This window comes from Lepidochelys kempii, chromosome 10 (assembly GCF_965140285.1).
Source record: "Lepidochelys kempii isolate rLepKem1 chromosome 10, rLepKem1.hap1, whole genome shotgun sequence".
NCBI classification, from domain to species: domain Eukaryota; kingdom Metazoa; phylum Chordata; order Testudines; family Cheloniidae; genus Lepidochelys; species Lepidochelys kempii.
The window spans coordinates 22856567-22883169 of record NC_136389.1 but is presented as its reverse complement, the minus strand read 5'-3'; the positions used below and the strand labels follow the sequence as shown (position 1 = coordinate 22883169).

Sequence of the window (26603 nt, the reverse complement as noted above, 5' to 3'; positions counted from 1 at the left end):
TCAATGTAATTGCAGTTATGAGCTGTACCTTTTCACTCAAAACCACCACATCATGAAAGGTATTAGTAGTCACTTCAGTGATTACGTGGTGTGCGGGAAAATGAACTGAAGAGTCACCAACAAGATGCCTTTTCAAGGGACTGTAGAGAATGCTGAAGTTTTGAATGAAGTTCTCTAAAATGAAAGAGGGACATTAAGAAAGTTATTCCAGCTTCATTATACCTGTAATATCTAGGCTGCCTGTTTTTATTTTGGGTTTCAGAAGACAAACTGACTTATGGCATAAAAGAAAAATACAAATCTAGTTTACAAGCCCTAAATATAATTTCTGTAGTCTTACCTCAGTTTCTGATTAATGTCCATTCAAATGGGTCATCTTTTGCCTTGATTATTACAACCTTCTCTTCACTGGCGTCATTGCTTTTTACCTTGTTCTTACTTAACTCGAGGTGTCTCAACCTTTTTCTTGTTGAGGCCCCCCATAAAAACTCCAGAGACCAGCAGGACTCAGGGCTCTGGGCCGGGGAGGGGGCATAGGCATAGTTTGACTTCTATTTTGTAAGGGGGAAAGGGCTGGCGGGGCTCAGGCCAGCTCCACACAGTGGGGTCGAGGGAGAGAGTGCCACCTCCACCCCGACTCACCTCAGCAGACCAGCCTGTTTGGGTTGTGGGGGGCTGCAACCAAAAAAAGTAACTCAAAGGGGGGACTCAGTTCAAAAAGTTTGAAAACCACTCAGGGTGCAGGCAGGGGGTACTTAGGCACTGTGTGCAGTCAGGGGTGTGGCTCAGGGAGTAACCAGGGGCTGTGTTCAGGCAGGAGAGTAGCTGAAGGGTGAAGGCAGAGGGTAGCTCGGGGCTGTGTGTGTGCAGGGTGGTAGCTCAGGTTTCAGGGAGAAAGACAGCTAGGGGCTGTGTGCCAGGGGGGCTCCCCCTGCGGTGTCGGCTCCCCGAGGGCTCTGCAGGCCCCAGAGTTGGGTCCTCCCACCCAGGCAGCTTTTACCAGCTGTGTGAGCAGTCAAAGGGGGCTGGGAGCTGAGGAGCAGCTGCAACCCTGGGCACCAGCAGCAGATGAGGGAATGCCACAGCTGCCCGCTTCATGGTGCCGCCAACCAGAGAAGCAATTACCCTGCACTGCCTAGCTCCGGCTTCCTACCTACAACCTGGCCAGAGAGCTAGGCCTGAGGGGGGCTGGGGTAAAGGAGGAGGTAGGGCTACCCCGGACTGCCTCACTCTGGGTAAGACACTGCTTTTGAGGGGGCAACACCCTTGTGCTTCAGGTGGGGGGGGCACTGGGGCTCCTGGCTTCAGCCCCACACCACTCCTGGCTTCGGGGGCGGGGGGGAGGGCACAGCTTCAGCCCTGTGCCACTCCTGGCTTGGGAGGGTGTGTGTGTGGGGGGGGAACCAGCTTCAGCCTTGTGCCATTCCCAGCTTCAGCCTCACAGGGGGCGCTGGAGCTCAGGGCACTGGGTTTCAGCCACAGGGCCCCGTGGACTCCCTGAAAAGGCTCATGGACCCCTAGGGGCCCGCAGACTCTGGTTGACAACCGCTGTTCTAGTCTATCCAAAATGCTGCAATACAAATTTCCTCTCCTCTGATCAGACCACATGGTCAGTCCCAATTAGAACCCTTTCACTGGTTTTCCTTCACATTCTGCACCAAGTTCAAGTCTCCAGTACTCCGGTTCAAGACTCTGCACAATTCCACTCCTCCTTATATCTATGCTCTTATTTCTTCGTACTTACCCTCCCACTCTCCTTTGCTCTGCCCAAGTCCCTCTTCTAATTGCTTCTTTTATATCCTTCCCCCTAATCATCTTTCATGCCTATGTGCTTGGAACAATCTACTCTCTTTTGTGCGTCAAATGACCACATTCCCCCTCAAACAACTCTCTTTCCATAAAACTCACTTCTTCTCAGACAACTTTGAACAATAACCCACCAAAGATAGATATTAAAATAAAACACCACTTATCTGCACTGTCTTGAGACTTCATCATTTTCTATCACGTGTTACAACGTCAAAACTGTATTTCCTGTTCAATTTAGATCTGGGTCATAGTTCTGCTATGCACTGTATGATGTCAAGTACATTCAAGAACTGAGATTCGCATTATACAATGCCAGATGATACTCAAATAATAATTTAGTCATTTGGAAATTTTCTACATTGAGAACACTAGCATAAAAACTAAACAAAGTCAAGATTAAATTAATGACCAAAGTGAACAGGGAAAGCATATTATAGGTCCCTAAACAGGTGCATATGCATATAATAGTAAATTCAACCTTATTTTAAAAATTTAAACTCAACATTCATGAAAACCAAGACCAAACCAAAGCTCCATGTTTTTTAGAGCAACTAGATTTTGAAAGACTATGGGGTGTTTTTAGCTGTGGTGTATTTAAGAAACAAAAAAGATGAGGTCTGTCTTTTTAACTGTCTTAAGTGCTCATGATATTTTTTTAGAAACAATCTGTAAGGTTTCTCATTGGACCAACAGTTAGATCTATTACTGTAATTAGCTTCTCATTGCAAGAATATCTGTGTTTAAAAATTGGTACTCTACTTAAGGAGTATGGGAAGAATATGGGAGTTGGGTTTGTTTTTTTTTTAAATGTCTTAGTCACTTAAGTATTTGCTTAAGTTATTTTTCAATTTCTGCTATAAAATGTGACTATGCAACTGGCCCAGGGCAAGAAATGATGTAAGAACAATGCAAATACACCGATCTGAGCAACTTATTTTAATACTCAATTATGAACACAGATGAATTTGCTTCTCTTCCCAGGCATTATTGCCTACATTACAAGCCTGATTTTTACATGAACTTGCCTCTTCCCTTTCAACATTGCCTAAATTAAAGGCATGATTTTCAAAACTGTATGCTTGCACTTTTCATGCCCAAAAGGTACACTTAATTTCTGCAAGAAAGTAACAAGACTAGTATGCAAAGTGGGTATTTTCATGTGTAAAAGGCTAGTTATATATCTTGTGTGTACCATTCAAATTACTGGGCACACAGGTTAGGAATGTAATTCACGTGCTCTTCTGAGCAAATGACTGCACATGTGCTGTTTTGGAAATAAGCATGTAAAAGTCTGGAAAAAAGTATCTAATGGCAGAAAAAGAATCAAATTACTAAATTAATTTAGAAATGGTTTCAAATACAGTTAAAAAAACAAAGGTACCGTAATTTGACTAAATACACCTCATATCTCTGTCTTGATAAATTTATTCTGACAAAAGTATGTGCACACAAGAATATAAGAACTGCCATACTTCTTTTTTTAACCCATTTTTTCTTTTGGCCATCACAAGATTCTACAGCAATGAGTTCCGTGGCTAACTGTGGGTTGTGTGAAAAAGTACTTCCTCTTGTTTGTATTAAACCTGTTGCCTATTCATTTCATTGGGTGACCCCTGGTTTTTGTATTGTGGAAAAGAGTAAATGACACTTCTCTATTCATTTTTATTCCACACCATTCATGATTTTATAAACCTCAATCATATCTTCCCATAATTATCTCTTTTCTAAGATGAACATCCCTTATCTTTTTAGGCTCTCTTGGTATGGAAGCCATTCCATACTCCTAATCATCTCTGTTGCCCTTCTCGGAACCTTTTCCAGTTCCACTATATCCTTTCTGAGATGGACAACCAGAATTGGACACACATGGATTTATACAGTGGCATTATATTTTTTGTCTTATTTTCTTATACCTTTCCTAATAGCTCCTAACATTCTGTTAGCCTTTTTGACTGCTGCTGCACACTGAGCTGAAGTTTTCAGAAATCTATCCATGCTGACTCTGAAATCTCTTTCTTGTACGGTAACATAGCTAACATAGAACCCATCATTATACATGTGTAGTTGGGATTATTTTTTCCAATGTGCACTGCTTTGCACTTATCAATGTTTCATTTTATTCATTAATTTCATCTGCCAGTTTGTTCCCCAGTCACCCAGTTTAGTGAGATCCCCCTAGAATTCTTCACAGTCAGCTATGGACTTCACAATCTTAGATACTTTTGTAACATCTGCAAACTTTGCTACTTCATTGTTTACTCCCTGTTCCAGATAATTAATGAATATGTTGAACAGCAGGTTCCAGCACAGGTCTTTGGGAGACCCCACTGCTTACCTCTTTTTGTTGTGAAAATGAACCATTTATTCCTACCCTTTGCTTCCTATCTTTTAACCGATAGTTACCGATCCATGAGAGGAACTTCCCTATTATCCCATGACTAATTTCCTTAAGAACTTTTGATGAGGTGCCCTGTCAAAGGCTCTCTGAAAATCCAAGTACTGCATGTTGACTGAATCACCCTTATCCACATACTTGTTGACACCCTCATATAATTCTAATAGATTGGTAAGACATGACTTCCCTGTACAAAAGTGGTGTTGAGTCTTCCCCAATAAAGCATGTTTATCTATGTATCTGATCATTCCATTCTTTACTGTAGTTTCCACCAATTTGCCCAGCACTGAATTTAGGCTCACTGGCTCCCAATTGCAAGGATCATCTCTGGAGCCTTTTTAAAAGCTACATTACAGTTACCTTCCAGTCATCTGGTACAGAGGCTTGTTTCAGTAACAGGTTACATACTACAGTTAGTAGTTCTGCAATTTCATATCTGAGTTCCTTCAGAACTCTTGAGTGAAGACCGTCTGGTCCTGGGGACTTATTATGGCTTAATTTATCTATTTGTTCTAAAACCTCTTGTATGATAGTATTTCAGGTTTGCAGCCAAAAGGAATAGCTCTGCAATGGATATCTCCCCCACATCCTCTACAGTGAAGACCAATGTAAAGGATTTGTTTAGCTTCTCTCAGTGGTCTTTTTCTCCCGGGGTGCCCCTTTAAACTTTGGTCTTCTAGTGGCCCACTTCCTGTTTGTCAGGCTTCCTACTTCTGACATTTGTAACAAAATTCTTACTGTTAGTTTTTGCATTTTTTAGCAAGTTGCTTCTCAAATTCTTTGTTGGCCTGCCTTATTATACTTTTACACTTAACCTGCCAGTGTTTGTTCTCCTTTCTATTATCTTCATTAGATTTTGACTTTCAAATGTTAAAAAGATGACCTTTTGCCTCTAAATGGCCTCCATTTACTCTTCTGTTTAGCTATGGTGGCATTTTTTTGGTCCTCTTATTGTCTTTTCTGATTCACGGTATACTTTTAGTCTGATCCTCTATTATGGTGATTTTAAATAGCCCCTATGCTGCTTGCAGGCATTTATCCTTGTGACAGCTCCTTTTAATTTCACACTAACAAGCATCCTCATTTTTGTGTAATTCCCCTTTTAAAGTTAAATGTTACCATGATGGGTTTATATTAGGGCTGTTGATTAATCACAGTTAACTCATGCGATTAACTCAAAAAAAAATTAACTGCGATTAAAAACAATTTATCACGATTAATCGCACTGTTAAACAATAGAATACCAATTGAAATTTATAAATATTTTTGGATGTTTTTCTACATTTTCAAATATATTGATTTCTATTACAACACAGAATACAAAGTGTACAGTACTCATTTTATATTAGTTTTATTCCAAATATATGCACTGTAAAAATGATAAACAAAAGAAATAGTATTTTTCAATTCATCTCATACAAGTACTGTAGTGCAATCTCTATTGTGAAAGTGTAACTTACAAATGTAGATTTTTTTTGTTACACAACTGCACGCAAAACCAAAACAATGTAAAACTTTAGAGCCTACAAGTCCACTCAGTCCTACTTCTTGTTCAGCCAATCGCCAAGACAAAACAAGTTTGTTTGCATTTACAGGAGATACTGCTGCCTGCTTCTTATTTACAATGTCACCTGAAAATGAGAAGAGGCATTCACATGGCACTTTTGTAGCCAGCATTGCAAGGTATTTACGTGCCAGATATGCTAAACATTTGTATGCCCCTTCATGCTTCGGCCACCATTCTGGAGGACATGCTTCCATGATGAGGATATTCATTAAAAAAATAGTGTGTTAATTAAATTAGTGACTGAACTGCTTGGGGGGAATATTGTATGTCTCCTGCTCTGTTTTATCTACATTCTGCCATATATTTCATGTTATAGAAGTCTCGGATGATGACCCAGCACATGTTGTTTGATTTACGAACACTGTCACTGCAGATCTGACAAAACGCAAAGAAGATACCAATGTGAAATTTCTAAAAATAGCTACAGCACTCGACCCAAGGTTTAAGAATCTGAAGTGCCTTCCAAAATCTGAGAGGGAAGAGTGTGGAGCATGCTTTCAGGAGTCTTAAAAGAGCAACATTTCAATGTGGAAACTACAGAACCCAAACCACCAAAGAAGAAAATCAACCTTCTTCTGTGGCATCTGACTCAGATGATGAAAATGAGCATGCATCGGTCCACACTGCTTTGGATCGTTATCAAGCAGAACCCCTCATCAGCATGGATGCATGTCCTCTGGAATGGTGGTTGAAGCATGAAGGGACATGTGAATCTTTAGCGCATTTGACATGTAAATATATTGCAATGCAGGTTACAACAGTGCCATGAGAACGCCTGTTCTCACTTTCAGGTGATGTTGTAAACGAGAAGTGGGCAGCATTATCTCCTGCAAATATAAACAAACTTTTCGTCTGAATGATTGGCTGAAGTAGGACCGAGTGGACTTGTAGGCTCTAAAGTTTTACATTGTTTTATTTTTGAATGCAGTTATTTTTTGTACATAATTCTTACATTTGTAAGTTCAACTTTCATGATAAAGAGATTGCACTACACTACTTATATTAGGTGAACTGAAATATACTATTTCCTTTGTTTTTTTACAGTGCAAATATTTGTAATAAAAATAAATATAAAGTGAGCACTGTATACTTTGTATTCGGTGTTGTAATTGAAATCAATATATTTGAAAATGTAGAAAACATCCAAAAATATTTAAATAAATGGTATTCTATTACTGTTTAACAGTGTGATTAATCAATCATGCAATTAATCATGCAATTAATGATTAATTTTTAATCATTTGACAGCCCTAGTTTATATATATATATATATATATATATCATCCCCCTTCCCTCCCCCGCCCCCAAGGATACTAAATTTAAGTGAGCAGTTCAGTTATAGTTACTTCTGGACCAGATCCTGTGGTCCACTTAGCACTAAATCAAGAATTGCCTCTCTTCTGTGGGTTCCAGAACTAGTTGCTCCAAGAAACAGTCATTCATGGTGTCTAGAAATTTTATCTCTGCATCACACTCTGAGGTGACATTTACCCACTGAATCACTGAAATCAATCATTATTACTGTGCTTTCTGCTTTTGTGGCCTCTCTAACCTCCCTTAGCATTTCGCAATCACTGTCACCATCCTGGTCAGGTGGTCAGTAGTTTACTCCTATTGCTATACTCTTTTTAGTCAAGCATGGAATTTCTGTCCATAGAGTTTCTATAGTACAGTTTGTTTCATTTAAGATTTTTACTTTATTTGATTCTATGCTTTCTTTTACATATAATGCCATGCCCCCACCAGACAGTTTGAAAGTAGCCACCAATAACTTTTAATATGGCATTTTGCACTAAGACTGGTTTCAGAAGGAATCATACGTTTTAGTAAAAACTGTGTTTAAAAAGAAACCAGAGTACAATGCAGTTAAGTCTAAACAAAAGAAATCCAGAACCTGATCTCAGGGGATATAATACCCAAGGGAAATAATTGCAGGAATTGGAAAATGTGAATTTAGAAGTTTTTATAAAAATAAGATGATTAAAAGTGTATTGTCAACTACTTATCTTGTATACAATAATAGATAATCTAATTGTAACATGATACATTAATGATACCCTAATCTAATGTTTAACAGTAAAACAAATTCAGGATTAGGACTGCTTGTTGGTATCTTTAAGTATAGAGAATTGTGTCTCGGTAGGGGAAGGACGAAAGGCCATCCCTCCCTCCTATTATAATGGAATGGATAATCTAAATCCCACATCCATGGATCTGAGGTAAATTTATTCACCATACAGGGGGGGACAAAAGAAATATCTTGCCTGACTAGAAAAAGAGTTTTAAATCTTAAACAAAAAAATTGTCAGAGACTCCTTCCTGTCCCCAGAGGTGGTCAGATCTAATCCCAATGGACCACATGGCATACCTGCCAAGCAAGCACTGAGAATGGGGCAAGGAAGAGCACTTTCATGGATACAGCATGAAAAGTAATCAGACATAGTAGGAAACAACTTTTGGGAGTAGGGTAAAAAGAGCTGCTATACCCAAAACACTCTTATGGGGGAAAGTCTAGTCAATGGTGTTGGATGACTTGGATTTGCCTCATTCTCACCCACCAACTTTTGTGGGGTCAGAGCAGAGATTGATAGCCACCAGTAGGGGGTGAGGGACTGCAGCTCCTCCACTTACAGAAGCCACTGCTCCACATAGCTATTTATTTTTTTAATTCTCATACCCCACTTATCACCATGGCATCCAAGAACAACAGAAGAACCAGCCCACTGCCAAGAGTCACTACCCAAGGAGTGGCTACTGGAAGAAGACATTCACTACCAACTCTGCATTCTGGAAGTCATTACCAAACAGCTGGAGCTGCTGAACTCAAACAATACTATTTCCATACAAATGTGTTCTGTAATATAAAATGATGTGAGTACCAAATACATGCTTTTGTAAGTACACGATTTTAGGAATAAAATGCATTTTAAACATTTTCTCCGAGGCATCAGCAGTTATTTAGTTTGAGCTACGGTACACTTCTTTAAAACTGCTGGCAATCTGGTTTTGTGGATTGACCACTTAGGGAAATTCCTATAGTTTGATGACATACCTATTGTCAACCGATTGACAAATACTAGGAGGTTGAGGTTTGCAAAATTTCCACTTGAACTGAGTAAGTTATTCCTGGATTGTGAAATTATTAGTTCTTTTATCATACCCTAGAACAACCCTTTACAGTTTTATTAATGATTAAGCAGATGAAGATCCACAATGCTTTTCACAGTCTCACTTTATAAATTGACCTGCTTTTGTCAATAACATGTTTTTCAAAATTATTATTCTTTGCCAACTCCATCCTATCTTCATTTAATGTATTCACTTACTTTAAATTTTGAATACAAGATTGCTGCATACCGTACCTAGAGTAGATTTTATAAGTGTTTGATTCTGATCCAAGATATAGTTTGCCTCTTCCTTCAGGTCAACAATGGCAGCAAATTCCTTCACATGAGTAGATCTTGATGCTCCGAGTCTCTCTGCATACATCCAAAACAAATTTGAATCCAGTAGATAGAGATTCAAGGTCTTGTTGGTCCTGCACCTCAGGCCAGTAATGTGAGTGCCATTAATGCGAAAGTCAGGAGAAAAATAATTCCTATCCTCAATGTGAGGAATAGAATGTTGGGTATCATCCTTACCTTTCTTCCCATGGGAAGAAAATGCTACTTTAGGGGTCTGAAATATGGTCTTTTCAGAACTAATTACATTTATCAGACCCCTATTTACTGTCCTGCAACATGCAGTGTAGTAGCTAAAAGGACTATAGAAACTTAAGAAATTGCTGCATTCTATGGTATTTGATACAAATTGGAAAAAGGTATGTTCCTTGAGGTAGAAAGAGTCCAAAGCTGCTTCTATCTCTAAAAAGTTACACTGTGGTACATTGACTTGACTTGGTTTGACCCCAACCGTCTGGTTAACACAAAGCTCACAGACATTGTGAGTCCTAGAGATTGAGTGCCAGTGAGGGAGCACCACCGTGTTGCAGCATGGGTACTTTGTTATGGAGGATGTTTCTGCAACTTGGGTATGCGCATGTGGTACAATGGACTCAAAAACTGGTGAATTTGCATCTTTCAAGTGCTGAAGAACAGGTTCAGCTGCCTGGCTTTTACTACAGTTGTTGTATTCCAAGGCCACTTTGGTAATCTATAGAAAAAACAAATTACACAGAACTGTGATCAGTTATATATCATTCATGTATCAACATAGACAATATTTGTCCCAATTTTTTTGAAATACATAAAATATATTTAGTTTTAGATGTCCTATCCTGGAATTTTAGACACAGGGCCAACTCTTACCCTTCAATTTTACAAAAAGAAAAGGAGGACTTTTGGCACCTTAGAGACTAACAAATTTATTTGAGCATAAGCATCCGGTGAAGTGAGCTGTAGCTCACGAAAGCTTATGCTCAAATAAATTTGTTAGTCTCTAAGGTGCCACAAGTCCTCCTTTTCTTTTTGCGGATACAGACTAACACGGCTGCTACTCTGAAACCTTTAATTTTAATTTCTTACCCAAAGCCATAGGATGCACTGTTGCTTTATTATGAATTTAAATTTAAAAAAAAATCTCCAATTATAGTATGTGCTTAAGAACAGTAATGAGTGACAACAAGCCACTCTAAAAAGATCTTCCATTTATACATAGTCAGCTCAAAACCCTCTTTATATTTATTTTTATATTTATATTTATATTTGTTAGGCTGCGTTCCTAAATCCTGTGTTATTTGACACATTATCCAATATATCCGTTTTCGATAAAGATGATGAAAAATAAATTAAAGCAAAATATATAATGCTTAAGTCATTCTTAACATCTCATTGTGAACATAACAAGAGTCATCCAGTCAAATCAACTACTGATATAAGGGTAAATCTTCCTGTCCTTCTGTGGGCAGAACTTCCATTTATTTCAATAGTGACATTATCTGCTGCTGACTTCATCAGAAGTTTTGCTTGAAAAACGGACTTCTGGATTTGGTCACTAAACTGGGTCCTCATTTCATTAAAGATATCAATATTGCCACTCAATTGAAAACATATGGACATGAAAGGTTCTCTCCTTCACAAACAGTATTCTAAATTTATATTAAACTCAGGGTTTCCATTTCCGAAGAATTAGTGGAGGTTTGGTTTTGGGGTTTTTTTTTTTTTTTTTTTTTACACTTTTCTTCAGAGTTTGAGATACTCATTATGATACTAAAATTCCCCATTATGAAAATTCTTGTGTCCTAGTAGGAATTTATTTTACAGCCATTAAGAATATGCACAGTAGGCCAGGCCTCATTTACAGTAGTTACTGGGGCTTTTTCACCTACTCTTTTTGTCTTTCTCTAATCCATCATATTCTGAAAAAAACTGCAAACTGGAATATTCTTAAATTTCTAATGAGTTTATTGTAGCAGAACAGATAGGACAGAGAGATGAAATGAACAGCAAAAAGAGACAGTGTGATTATGTCGTCCCCCCCCAAGTATTGTGTTAAACAGTTAAAAATACATGCACATTTTCCTACTAGTACTTTTCCATATTAGCAATCCTTGCAAGTTGTCACGGGGATATTGTGAGATTATGACTGTGAGGGAAGCTGGATCACATGATCATCTCTCAGCTGTGGTCCACAATGACAACTTCTGTGATAGTTTTTTTTTTTTTTTTTTTAAAGGAATCATTGGCATAGCCTTTTCTTTTTATATACTTAATAGTTCCTGAAAATGTCAGATTAGATTCTATAAAGGCTCATTCCTTCATGTTGTAACCTACTCTAAAGAATGTGAACAGATGTTGGAGGATGCCTGAATTTTTTTTTTTTTTTTTATAAACTGAAAAAACATATTTGCATTACAAAATCTTATTTCAGTGAGCTCTAATCAGAGAAAGTTATAGTTTTTGAGCACTGCTAACATACAATGAATTGACACCTTCATGCTGTGTGAATGCCTTATAGGCAAATGGTTTCAGAGCCAAATGAAATTCACAAAGGCTGCTGGCTGCAGTAACCATTTCTCCTTGTGGTAAACAAGTTGCATAATATACTGTAGCTTCTTATGCCCACTTTAACACACTGTCATGCTACAGTAACCAGGATTCCCTGTATCTGTTTTAATGCTTTGATATAAATAAATATTCTTCTCTTAACTAGAATAAATCAGAAACTGGGTGTACTGATTTTACTTTATCAAAATAGATGGCGGCTAATATTATAGACTGTATAATCTGTGCCAAAAAACAGCTGAATTAAGCCTGCTTTACACTGAGCACAATTTGCTATAGGAATCGCTCCAGTTCCTTTCCAATCTTCTTCTTCGATCTCAATGATTTTGTAGGCAAACTGCTATGTGCCTTAAGCAATAAGGAAAATATGAAAATCACTGACATCATTAGAGACAAACTAGTAACAGATGTCACAAAAGCTAATTAGTTGGAAGCTAAGGCCTTTGTGACCTCATGAAATCCCATAGGCCCACAACTAGAAAAAGTGCTGAATAAAAAATGTGGGTCTGAACCTTCCCAAACCGTAAAATTTGGGATCCAGACCAAAATTTCTCACCTCAGAGCCCTCTCTCTAATGGGCTCTGGATCTGAAAACCATGAACTTTGCAGCTTGAACCTTCCTTCACCTCTAATTGGCCCAAACAAGAACCTCAGAGCTCAAGTCCATCTGAACTTTGAGAAAGCTTGGATCTGGAACCAAACTTCAGGGGGTTTAGGCCATTACTTTTCATAATATCATGCTCCAACAGCCCAGCATCCCACAACACAAACAGTACCAGCTGAACTGGAAAATATGCTGACTACCTCCTACAGGACTTGAAATTCCTGCCTCGGATGCCTCTTTATAGCAATCCTGCAGTCTGTGGTAAATGCAAGGAATTACAAGGGTTACCAGTCACTGTGTGTGCAAACAGAATAAGCTATTGTAAAGATATATAAACTGGAATAGATTCATGCTGCTGAGAAGTTTGCAAGCAAATTTATGCAAGACTTGCAGAAGTGGAATTTGTCGTGTCTGGCTTTTGTATATGTTCATGACAATAACAGTAATGGTGTATTGGCAAAAAGACCACAATAAGTGAGTCCTTGTTTCAGATATACCTCTGACACGTCCCCCAAAGATGGATTTGCCTGTGGAACCATGGGTAACGCAGTTGGTAACTAAAAGTTTTGATGTACAGTTTCACCTTGATACATTAGCTACGACAGCTTTGCAGTCAAAATGGTTTAAACTCAACACCCTTCATAAATGTCTGTTTATGTAATGAAGTACTATGAGAACTGCAACTGAAACCATAATCTCAATTTTAGAGTCAAATTTACATCTCTCCACACAAATTTGATACAACAGACTTTAATTACTGCAAATTATTTACATTAGAAAAACTGAACCAACTGAATTAATCCTAATGCTGAGCCATTCCAAGTTCCCAATCCCATACTCAGACCACTACACATCATTGACTCTAGCAAAGCAAGAATCTTAGAATTATGTTGGTTTAATTTCTTTAGCAGAGAGAAAGGAAAGAGGAAATTTGACTGGGAATCATGCTCTGCTAACTTAAGAAAACACCTCTGGATTATTAACGAAGCCATTTCTAGTGTCAGATGCCCAGTTTGAGGATAGATATTATTGAAACTGACTTTGAAACTGGTAATTTACAAGAATTCTACATAAGTGCCACTTAAGATCAAATTAGTGCATGTAAACAAGGTTAACTGGGTTCAAGCAGATGAAACAATGCCTTAAGACTTTGGACAATACAAAGACAGCAGCAAACATCAATGTCACAATTAACTTTTTAAATACCAGTGGCATTACAATGATGATTCTTTCATATATAAAAATGGCTGGTCCTTCAGCCCATTGAGAAAACACACCGAAGACCAGGAATGTCCCCTTTCAACAGAGGGTGAGAATAAAGCGTGTAAGTAAGATGGATATAAATTAAAAATATAAAAAGATTGCATCAATCTTTCTTTATAATCTGATATTGTTTTTCCAATAGAATCGCAAGGACCACCCTGGGATTTATAGGGTTAAATGTTCTTTACTACTATTTTTTCCATTGGAAGGCACCATAATAAATCCTTTCAATTTCTCAATGGCAACATTAGGTTCACTTAACTAACTCAATATGAAAAAAATATACACTAGTAACCATTCCCCTCTCCCTGTTTTTCATGAGAATTGGGATCTATAATTGTTACCATTAAGTATTCACAAACCACAAACTTTGGGCGGGGGGGTGGGGGAGGAGAGAATCAGACCCAGTATAAGCAATCTACACTATTCTGGGACATCAAGTAACACATAAATGTCACCCAATCTGTATCAATACATATAATTTCAAGTTAGATCTTTATGGAGTAGAAGCAACCCTCCTCATATAGACCTTTTTCTATGTTAGTATAGTGTCAACACAATGGGACTCAGATCCGTGACTGGGGCCTGCATGTTCTACCACAATAAAAAGAAATAATAATATATCTCACTTACTTCATCTAAAAGAGGATGACTTTCTGCTAAGGGATTGAAGGGTATAAATAAGAAAAGTGCTGGTCCCTTCTTCAGTTCATTGTTTAGTAGAAGGCTTTTTCCTCCATGTGGTCTCAACCAACGTATAAATGTCTCTCTGTTTTCTAGAGCCCACTTGCAAATATTCTCAGCTGTGTAGTTCATGACTTCACTTGAATAGATCTTAAAAGGGAAAAAAAATCATAATTAGTCCTCCTCATTTATTTAAATACACTGTTTACTGATGAATGAGGTACATAAGATGTCATATACTGTTATACATGTTATGTTGGTACTGTTACAGCTAGGATAATTTTTCTTTATGGACACTATTCAGCACCATTCTCGCCTTAGTCATTATTCCATAGATCCTTCCCTATAGATACTCTTCCCTACTCCTCTCCAACTCATAGTACCATGAGTAGAATCTCACACTGAAGTATGGCTCACTGTATTTCTAGTTCTCAGTTAAGATCTATCAGATGGTGGTCAAAAGCAAATTTAAAGCAATTTATTGTTTTCTCTTATTCTTTTGTTTTCCAACCAAGCTGTTGGTAATGCTTTTACCTCTGTATCAAGCAGCTCTGACAGCATTTTGAACGAATACTCCCAGCACTCCCTCAACCTCATTGTATTATTATTTCTTTGCTGAATACTGATAATGTGCTTAGAGCTGAAAAGAAAGTTCCTGCCTAAAGGAATTATGAAATCAACACCCACAAAGTGAACATTAAGGTTTTACCCTGCATCTCTAGTGTATGTTATTTTATCCAAAAATAAATAAATAATCAGACAGGACTTTCAGGGTGACAGACTACCTGTGCAACACCCTTATGTTCATAAGATTAAATTTTATCAGTTGTTATAAGGTAGAAGCTTTGACAATTTGTGTTATTCTGCCTCTCTAATGTAATTCCCACATTCTCTTCTGATTTTTCTCAATTCTTCTCAAATGCTTAAGACTTATGGCCCTCAACATCTTATAAATATATAAAATAAATGCTCTCATTCTCATCTTTATACATCTTTCCTTGCCGTCCACCTACACCTGGAACTTTCCTAACATAACGGCCTCTGCAAAGCCCATTAATGATAACCCATGTCAGTAAAATTTCAATGTCTCAGCTATTATAAAACCAAGCTGAACCACCATTAAAACAGAACCTTCCCTCTGGGTCTCCAAGTGGATTTTCCATTATCTGTTTATTTACACTGCAAGGTTCTTTGTGCAAGAACCATGTCTTCTGTATTCTAGATAGCACATAGTTGGGCTTAACAAATTTATGAAATTAATGCCATCCGCTCCTTTTCATCAATAAGTTTGTTTGACAGACTGGAATAGATAAATTGGAATAGAAATAAACAATTGCATCATAATCCTTTAGCAAGTTAGATCTTATTTGCAGATGATAAAATAATTTTGACTTGGGAAGGTAATATATTTAACTCTTACCTGCTTAAATATCATATTAGTCTGGTCAACAACATATTCTCTACCAAGCAGGTTCTTTTTTACTTTATTTTCTTACACTCATACCCCCTCACCTCTCTCCCTTCCTCCCAGAAAACGTGTACATTTCTATAAAAGTTTGTGGAGACTCTGGACCCTCAATATGTATCCATTTCAAAACTATTTCCAAAATGCTTCTCAAGTGACTTTAGATCTCTTTATTTCTCCTCTACACCTGATACAAATCTCCTCTTGTGTTTATTTTCACTAATGTGAAAGACCTCAGTTTCCAGATTAATATTGCCACTCACCTTGATTTATTATGGTGGACACCAGAAAAACCTCCCCACTATGTCTCTAATTTCATCACATTGACTCTCTTTAAATGCATCTTCTTTAAGAACCTGACGTAGCTGTGACTGCAATTCAATAAACTTTGGTATCACTGAGTGCGATTAACTAATTCAATGTTCTAAAAAAAGAATTTAAATTCTGCAGTCACTTAAAGCATGCTGTTTATCATGCACCATTATAATAGGTTTGCACAGACACCAGTTATTGTTTCATGTGATACATGAAAATCCTTCTTCATAATTTGAGCAGAATAAACTGTAAATACATGCCTTATCTCCATACCATTTCCACGGTTAACGAGGACATGCACAGAGATAAGGTCTTTACACTGAACAGCTATTCTGAAAGTTGCATTTCAGGGCTTTCCTTGCTCCTCCACCTTCATCAATTTCAACCAAAATTAATACTCCCAGCTACCATGAACACAGCTGACACTAGGATTACCCTTTTTGAGTTAACTCACTTAAGTAATTTCTCTACTTGAGTGTGATAAATCAGGTATCTTTAAAGCAAAATGAGCACAGCACGTTACGTATATTTCAGGGTGGCAGGGCAAAAGCACATCGTATTTTCATTTGAGCGCTCTAGAGGACCTTTGTGTTCACATTTCTGAAATATTTTACACCAGAAGATGGATTTTTGTAATGATACAAGGAAAGCATTTATTTTCCCCAAAACAGAGGGCAGACCAAAGCTTCCTGCTAAGGAAAAATAAATGAAACACAATTAACATTTCCATTAACAGTTATGTCCCATCCATGAGCCATTTCTTAACACTGAAGGTTGCAAAATTCTCTACATATGAGTATCTTCTCTCACATTCCTTGGTAACCAAAGGTTTGTTGACCTCAAATTTGATGGCAACAAACACTTGTGAGGTATTAAAACTATTATTTGGCATAAGAGAACACTACTGTTTTGGCAATTCTGTTCAGAAAGTAACTTTGACTTTGAACACTGTTATAAAACAATTTAATCTGTCTTTGTTTAGAATTCCTCTCACATGATGGACGGTACATAGTTCTGAGCCTCCCAGTAAACATCTTCAAATCAAAGCAATTAAACACCACAACATGTGTATTTATTATTAAAGAAAATGAGAGCATGCTTATGTACAGCAGCAGTCACTTTTGCCAAGCTAGATCATCACACAATAAGAACAGATGATTAGAACCAAAGACTATGGAATAATCACTTACTTCTCTTGTCATTAGAAACTATTAAAAACAGCACTTTTCTAATTATACTCTCTTTCTCCTAATTACATTGTAATTGATAAAATACATACAGGATGTTTGCATGAATAAATGATATAAAAATCTGGGTAACTAAAATTTGATCCAACAAAATCAAATAGAAATTTAAATAATAACCACTAATTACAAATGTAAACACACCAGAATGATAAAGAATATGTTACTTATCTTTTCCATTTAGAAGTGTGAAAATGTCATATTTTATTTTAGAATGACTGTTCAATTTCTTCCTAGAAACTGTTACATGACTTTTCAGGCTCAAAACTTTGAAGAAAACATCACTTTCATTAAATTAAATCATGCACACCAAAAGCTAACTCAAAAAGATGGAGAAAAGGGGAGGGAGATAGCAATTTGTTAAAGTTCTGCATTATTACAAAACTGTTCTTGGCTACCTCATTTTCTGTAGAACCTCTTTTTGGGATGCACCCATCTCTCTTCGGGAAATTTGCTAAACTCTTCTGACTAGTTCTCACTTTCTCTGCTGGAAATCCCCCACTTCACTATGATTTCCAGTTTTCGGTAGAAAAGAGAAATGAGACAGCTAACATAGGCTGAGGTTTATATTTTGCCATTATTACAATTACCCTATCCACGCAATCTCTCTGAGGTTTGGCTTGGACTATATACCACGCAAGGGTATACTACAGGGCAAGGTGGGAATATCACTTGCTTTTGCTTACAATATTTTACTTCAGTGGATTTTTCAGGATCAAGTGTTTCGATGCATATTGTATTTTCATGTATCACAATACAATTTTTAAATGAAACAATGTATCATACTGACTGCCCTTCCCCTCCTCCACTTAAAAAAAATTACTCATTTTCACCAAAGCAATATTCAGTACTTCATTGCAGTTTCTGGTATATGAGTTTGTTTTTTCTGAGAAATCAATCACAGGAAATATGGGGGAAACGATAACATGTACGATTACTTGTGCACCTATGTTGTAAGGCCAGCAGGATTTGGTCCTGTGTGGTCTGTGTTTCTCCTAGGTTCTTGTCAAGTAAAACTAATCAAAGAGACTGAAGGGTAGCAAGAAGGATCATCATCGGAATCACTACCTTTCTATTTATTACACCCTATGACTTCTCTGATACCAGTTCCAATATATTGGCAGCATGGATATTTCATGTGTGGAATGGAACTTTGAAGTGGACGTTATTCTGTGATGGCTGTGAACAAAGAAATGATAAACGGATTCCACCTCTTGGCCACTAAAATTTTGTTGCCACTCCTTGCTTCTCCTTCACACCATTCTCATTCTGATATCATGTATTTATTCACATCTATTATCCCAGACGACATAACTTGTTTCCCCTGATGCAAAGGCACTACTCAAGAGCTGTGAAGGACAGCCAATATAATATGGAATGTATTGTTTACATTATAAATGGATTAAATATGGACTGGGGCAACATGCTCCTCTCTATCAAATGTTTTTCACACTAAACTTTTGTTCATTTTAATATACTTAGTAAATGTATATTACTTTTTTTTTTTTTTTTTTTTTTTTTGGTGAGACAAAGACCCTATACAGACCAAACTCATGTGGCCTCACACCTCTGAGGTCCAAAGACGGTAGCACCCTTCTTAAAGATAACAAATCCATCAAAGATCACTGCCAGGAACACCAGCTTCTAAACTGAGAATCGACTGTGACTGATGACACCATCAACTCCATTCTTCAGTACCCAATATGGGAACCTCTTGCCAACCCACCAAACACCCGAGGAGGCAAAGCAATTAAACAAATGAAGAACAATAAAGCACCAGGTCCTGATGGCATACCAGCTGAAGTACGAAAGTAGGGGGAGAAACACTGATTAACAAGCTTCACTTGCGGCTCCTCAAAATCTGGTGCACCGAAGAAATCCCTGCTGACTTACGTAATGCTAACATTGTCACCATTTTCAAAAAGGGAGACAGGGCCGATTATGACAACTATCAAGGCATTGCCCTCCTCTCCATCACTGGGAAAACTCTTGCTAGAATCTTACTGAATCGCCTGCTTCCTCTTGCAGGGGAAGTACTTCTAGAGTGCCAGAGCAGCTTCAGAACATCACGAGGCACCACCGACATGATTTTTGCAGCCAGGCAGATCCAGAAAAAACGTCAACACCACCACCAGGATCTGTATATGGCCTTTGTCAACCGTGAGGCTCTGTGGAAAATCACGTCAAAGTCTGGCTGCCCAAGCAAAATCATCACCATTGTAAGACTCCTCCACGACCAGATGACTGAATCCGTCCTGTGCAGTGGCTCTACCTCTGAGCCCTTTGTCATCCGAACTGGCGTAAAACTGGCACCCACCCTTTTCTCCATTTTCTTAGCAGCTATGAAAACACTAACCCAAGACGGTCTACCACAGGGTACTGGCATCCAATATCGGATTGACGGCAACCTCTTCAACCTTTCTCGTCTCCGTACCAGAACTAAAGTTATATCGGCAACAATAACCGAACTCCAGTACGCAGATGATTGTGCTGTAGTTGCACACTCTTCAAACAGCCCTTAATTGCTTCTCAAAGCTTACAAAAGACTAGGGCTAACTCTGAACATCGGCAAAACAAAAGTTCTCCACCAGCCAGTCCCCGGTCAATCATCAGAGCCATCAAGGAAGATGTATATAGACAAAGAGTAACTGAAAAATGTAGAATACTTTGCCTATCTTGGCAGCCATGTCTCACAGAGGGCAGACATAGACATCGAGATTCAGCACAGAATTTGCTATGCTAGCCTTGCCTTTGGCAGACCGTCTGGCCGGGTGTTCAACAATCACATCATCAGAACACATAGTAGACTTTTAGTTTATAAAGTGGTGGTAATCCCAACTCTCCTCTATGGCTGTGAGATTTGGGTGAGCTATAGAATACACCTGAAAAACCTGGAATGCCAGCACCAGCACTTTCTTTGGAAGAAATTCAACATAAACTGGGAGGATCATCCCACTAATGTCAATGTCCTCAAAGAGGCGCTGATTATCCAGCACCAGCTGGGGTGCAGCGGGCACTGTGTGTATATGCCTGATGAACACTTACCAAAACAATTGCTGTATGCCCAACTCACCAAAGGAGAAAGGAAATGAGGAGGCCAAAAGAAACGCTTTAAAGACACCCTCAAGATAAACATCAAGAGATGTGGCATTGACACCACACACACAGGGAGACAGCAGCCCAGGATAGGGATAACTGGCAAAGTCTTGTCAAAGAACAAACATCCACTTTTGAGGAAAATCTCCTTGCCCTGGTCACAGAAAAACGCCAGAACAGAAAGAAAAGACAACGGTCACACAGCAACTGTGACCCAACCCTGTCTTCCAACACCACCTGCAATGTCTGCCAACGAGCCTGTGGCTCAAGGATCGGACTCCTCAGTCACCTAAAGACTCATGAAAAATAAAACCTGTGAAAGAGATTATCCTCAACCTCGAGGAATTGCCGATGAGGTCCCTTAATTCAATATTCACTGTACACACATGGACAAAGGAATTTAAATAACTGACTGGCAGTATATTATGAAAGAGGTTAATTTTAGAAAGATGGAAAAGGCTACCTCTTTTGGGGGTGCTTATCAAATTGTCTCAATGTTTAATAATTGCATGAAGCATCTTTAAAACTTCCAGATTAATAAAGAAGAAACACATCATGAAGCTATGTTAAGAAGTTACTATCAAGAGGTTGTGGAAAAAGAGACTGTCAAACTAATTTGATATCTTTTTTGATGAGATTGCAAGTTTGGTTGATAAAAGTAACATGTTGTTCCAATATATTTAGACTTCTGTAAGGCATTTGACTTGGGACCACATGACATTTTGATTAAAAAAACTAGAAAGATATAAAATTAACATGGCAAACATTAAATGGATTAAAAACTGGCTAATTCATAGGTCTCAAAATGTAACTGTAAATGGAGACTCATCATCGATAAGAGATCGGTTCTTGGCCCTATGCTATTTAACATTTTTATCAATGACCTGGAAGAAATCGACACTGATGTAGTTTGCAGGTAAAAAAAAAAAAATGGGGGGACTCGTAAACGAAGACGACAAGTTACTGATACACAGCAATCTGGATCACTTGGTAAACTGGGCGCAAGCAAACAATATGCATTTTAATATGGCTAAACGTAAATGTATACACCTAGAAACAAAGAATGTAGGGCATACTTACAGGATGTGTTGGTGAGTATCTGAGTGTCTGTTGTGGGGACAGTTTGACCGTGTGCTTGATTGATTCTTTGAAAAGTGTGAATTGGGAGTGCTTTGTTCCAGGTGAGCCTTGAGTGGGCCTGATTGTTATAAAAAGGCAGTCAGCTGCGAACCAGCTGAGCGGCAAACAGCAGAGAGGCTAACAGAGGGAGTTCGCCTGGGGAGAGTCCACTGAGGCTTACATCTTGCCAGCTTCTCTGACTAGTTACTACAACTCCTGAGGAAGCTCGTAGAATGAAGGTAATATGGATGGGGAGTGTTCAGCTGTTGTGAGCTGCACCTGATGTGCCATGTTTGTCTTTCTTCCACAGGACAGAAGCGACTTTGTCTGTACAAAGTGCAAGCTGGTCTCCGTATTGGAAGAGAATCATAGAATAGAATCATAGAATATCAGGGTTGGAAGGGACCTCAGGAGGTCATCTAGTCCAACCCCCTGCTCAAAGCAGGATCGATCCCCAATTAAATCATCCCAGCCAGGGCTTTGTCAAGCCTGACCTTAAAAACTTCGAAGGAAGGAGATTCTACCACCTCCCTAGGTAATGCATTCCAGTGTTTCACCACCCTCCTAGTGAAGAAGTTTTTCCTAATATCCAACCAAAACCTCCCCCGCTGCAACTTGAGACGATTACTCCTTCTCCTGTCCTCTTCTACCACTGAATAGTCTAGAACCATCCTCTCTGGAACCACCTCTCAGGTAGTTGAAAGCAGCTATCAAATCCCCTCTCATTCTTCTGCAGACTAAACAATCCCAGTTCCCTCAGCCTCTCCTCATAAGTCATGTGTTCCAGACCCCTAATCATTTTTGTTGCCCTTCGCTGGACTCTCTCTAATTTATCCACATCCTTCTTGTAGTGTGGGGCCCAAAACTGGACACAGTACTTACTCCAGATGAGGCCTCACCAATGTCGAATAGAGGGGAACAATCACGTCCCTTGATCTGCTCGCTATGCCTCTACTTATACATCCCAAAATGCCATTGGCCTTCTTGGCAACAAGGGCACACTGCTGACTCATATCCAGCTTCTCGTCCACTATCACCCCTAGGTCCTTTTCCACAGAACTCTGCCTAGCCGTTCGGTCCCTAGTCTGTAGCTGTGCATTGGGTTCTTCCGTCCTAAGTGCAGGACCCTGCACTTATCCTTATTGAACCTCATCAGATTTCTTTTGGCCCAATCCTCCAATTTGTCTAGGTCCCTCTGTATCCTATCCCTGCCCTCCAGCGTATCAACCACTCCTCCCAGTTTAGTATCATCCGCAAATTTGCTGAGAGTGCAATCCACACCATCCTCCAGATCATTTATGAAGATATTGAACAAAACCGGCCCCAGGACCGACCCCTGGGGCACTCCACTTGACGCCGGCTGCCAACTAGACATGGAGCCATTGATCACTACCCGTTGAACCTGACAATCTAGCCAACTTTCTATCCACCTTATAGTGCATTCATCCAGCCCGTACTTCTTTAACTTGCTGACAAGAATACTGTGAGAGGCCGTGTCAAAAGCTCTGCTAAAGTCAAGAAACAATACATCCACTGCTTTCCCTTCATCCACAGAACCAGTAATCTCATCATAGAAGGCGATTAGATTAGTCAGGCATAACCTTCCCTTGGTGAATCCATGCTGACTGTTCCTGATCACTTTTCTCTCATGTAAGTGCTTCAGGATTGATTCCTTGAGGACCTGCTCCATGATTTTTCCGGGGACTGAGGTGAGGCTGACTGGCCTGTAGTTCCCAGGATCCTCCTTCTTCCCTTTTTTAAAGATTGGCACTACATTAGCCTTTTTCCAGTTCAAGGTCTAGAAAAACAAGTATTGACCCTGCATAAGAGAAACTGAAGATTTCCTGGACAGACGTCAGGATATGTTTCTATGGACACAATGTTCTGAAGATTCAGAGCAGGCTGCGCAGCGGGGACAGGAGGACGGTGAAGAAATCTGGCAGCATGTGACCTCCAGAAGAAGAAAGGGGAGCGTCCATGTACTAGCAATGCATATACAGGTAAGCAACCGTTTTCATGTTCTCTCCACAGGTACTAATGCGGAGAGTGGACTAGATGATACATCTGAGGGAAGGGAACAGAAGGAGACTCCGCCGATTGGAAGGCATGAGATGCACTGTCCTAGGGACGGGGGTTCCACGACCACCACCCCCCAGAGAAGGAGGCGGGTGGTGGTGGTCGGGGACTCTCTCTTCAGGGGGACTGAGTCATCTATCTGCCGCCCTGACCGGGAAAACCGAGAAGTCTGCTGCTTGCCAGGATTCACGATGTGACTGAGAGACTGCCAAGACTCATCAAGCCCTCAGATCGCTACCCCTTCCTGCTTCTCCACGTGGGCACCAATAATACTGCCAAGAATGACCTTGAGGAGATCACTGCAGACTACGTGGCTCTGGGAAGAAGGATAAAGGAGTTTGAGGTGCAAGTGGTGTTCTCATCCATCCGCCCCATGGAAGGAAAACGTTTGAGTAGAGACCGTCGAATCATGGAAGTCAACAAAAGGCTACGCAGGTGGTGTTGGAGAGAAGGCTTTGGATTCTTCGATCATGGGATGGTGTTCCAAGAAGGAGGAGTGCTAGGCAGAAACGGGCTCCAGCTAACGAAGAGAGGGAAGAGCATCTTCACAAGCAGGCTGGCTAACCTAGTGAGGAGGGCTTTAAACTAGGTTCACCAGGGGAAGGAGACCAAAGCCCTGAGGTAAGTGGGGACGTGGGATACAGGGAGGAAGCACTAGCAGGAGAGCGCGACCAGGGAGGGCTCCTGCCTCAAACTAAGAAAACAGGACAAACAGCAAGTTATCTCAAGGGCCTATACACAAATGCAAGAAGCCTGGGAAACAAGCAGGGAGAACCGGAAGTCCTGGCACACTCAAGGAATTATGATGTGATTGGAATAACAGAGACTTGGTGGGATAACTCACCTGACTGGAGTACTGTTATGGATGGATATAAACTGTTCAGGAAGGACAGGCAGGACAGAAATGGTGGGGGAGTTGCACTGTATGCAAGAGAGCAGTATGACTGCTCAGAGCTCCGGTATGAAACTGCAGAAAAACCTGAGAGTCTCTGGATTAAGTTTAGAAGTGTGAGCAACAAGGGTGATGTCGTGGTGGGAGTCTGCTATAGATCACCGGATCAGGAGGATGAGGTGGACGAGGCTTTCTTCTGGCAACTCACGGAAGTTACTAGATTGCAGGCCCTGGTTCTCATGGGAGACTTCAATCATCCTGATATCTGCTGGGAGAGCAATACAATGGTGCACAGACAATCCAGGAAGCTTTTGAAAAGGGTAGGGAACAATTTCCTGGTGCAAGTGCTGGAGGAACCAACTAGGGGCAGAGCTCTTCTTGACCTGCTGCTCACAAACTGGGAAGAATTAGTAGGGGAAGCACAAGTGGATGGGAACCTGGGAGGCAGTGACCATGAGATGGTCGAGTTCAGGATCCTGACACAAGGAAGAAAGGAGAGCAGCAGAATATGGACCCTGGACTTCAGAAAAGCACACTTTGACTCCCTCAGGGAACTGATGGGCAGGATCCCTGGGAGAATAACATGAGGGGGAAAGGAGTCCAGGAGCGCTGGCTGTATTTTAAAGAATCCTTATTGAGGTTACAGGGACAAACCATCCTGATGTGTAGAAAGAATAGTAAATATGGCAGACGACCAGCTGGCTTAACAGTGAAAGCCTTGCTGATCTTAAACACAAAAAAGAAGCTTACAAGTGGGAGATTGGACAAATGACCAGGGAAGACTATAAAAATATTGCTCGGGCATGCAGGAACGAAATCAGGAAGGCCAAATCACACCTGGAGTTGCAGCTAGCAAGAGATGTTAAGAGTAACAAGAAGGGTTTCTTCAGGTATGTTAGCAACAAGAGGAAAGTCAAGGAAAGTGTGGGCCCCTTAATGAATGAGGGAGGCAACCTAGTGACAGAGGATGTGGAAAAAGCTAATGTACTCAGTGCTTTTTTTGCCTCTGTCTTCACGAACAAGGTCAGCTCCCAGACTACTGCACTGGGCAGCACAGCATGGGGAGGAGGTGACCAGCCCTCTGTGGAGAAAGAGGTAGTTCGGGACTATTTAGAAAAGCTGGACAAGCACAAGTCCATGGGGCCAGATGCGCTGCATCCGAGAGTGCTAAACGAATTGGCAGATGTGATTGCAGAGCCATTGGCCATTATCTTTGAAAACTCATGGCGATCGGGGGAGGTCCCGGACAACTGGAAAAAGGCTAATGTAGTGCCAATCTTTAAAAAAGGGAAGGAGGAGGATCCGGGGAACCGCAGGCCAGTCAGCCTCACCTCAGTCCCTAGAAAAATCATGGAGCAGGTCCTCAAGGAATTAATTCTGAAGCACTTAGAGGAGAGGAAAGTGATCAGGAACAGTCAGCATGGATTCACCAAGGGCAAGTCATGCCTGACTAATCTAATTGCCTTCTATGACGAGGTAACTGGCTCTGTGGATGAGGGGAAAGCAGTGGACATGTTGTTTCTTGACTTTAGCAAAGCTTTTGACACTGTCTCCCACAGTATTCTTGCCAGCAAGTTAAAGAAGTATGGGCTAGATGAATGGACTATAAGGTGGATAGAAAGCTGGCTAGATTGTCGGGCTCAACGGGTAGTGATCAATGGCTCCATGTCTAGTTGGCAGCCGGTATCAAGTGGAGTGCCCCAACCGAATGGGGCCGGTTTTGTTCAATATCTTCATTAGTGACCTGGAGGATGGCGTGGATTGCACCCTCAGCAAGTTTGCAGATAACACTAAACTGGGAGGAGAGGTAGATACGCTGGAGGGTAGCAATAGGATACAGAGGGACCTAGACAAATTAGAGGATTGGGCCAAAAGAAATCTGATGAGGTTCAACAAGGACAAGTGCAGAGTCCTGCACTTAGGATGGAAGAATCCCATGCACCATTACAGCCTAGGGACTGAAAGGCTTGGCAGCAGTTCTGCAGAAAAGGACCTAGGGGTTACAGTGGATGAGAAGCTGGATATGAGTCAACAGTGTGCCCTTGTTGCCAAGAAGGCCAATGGCATTTTGG

General features: G+C 40.1%; 1 protein-coding gene across 2 annotated transcripts in view; it reads right to left on the bottom strand.

Annotated features, from left to right (window-relative positions):
* The window catches only part of TXNDC11 (thioredoxin domain containing 11), a 100800-nt gene that overhangs the window by 13831 nt on the left and 60366 nt on the right, over positions 1-26603 (bottom strand). For both annotated transcript variants that reach the window (XM_073362418.1, XM_073362419.1), the window contains 3 exons: positions 14274-14474; positions 9134-9923; positions 29-174 (listed from right to left, as the gene is read on the bottom strand). In XM_073362418.1, the coding sequence (XP_073218519.1) occupies positions 29-174; positions 9134-9923; positions 14274-14474 (1137 nt within the window). The remainder of the gene's footprint in view (positions 1-28; positions 175-9133; positions 9924-14273; positions 14475-26603) is intronic.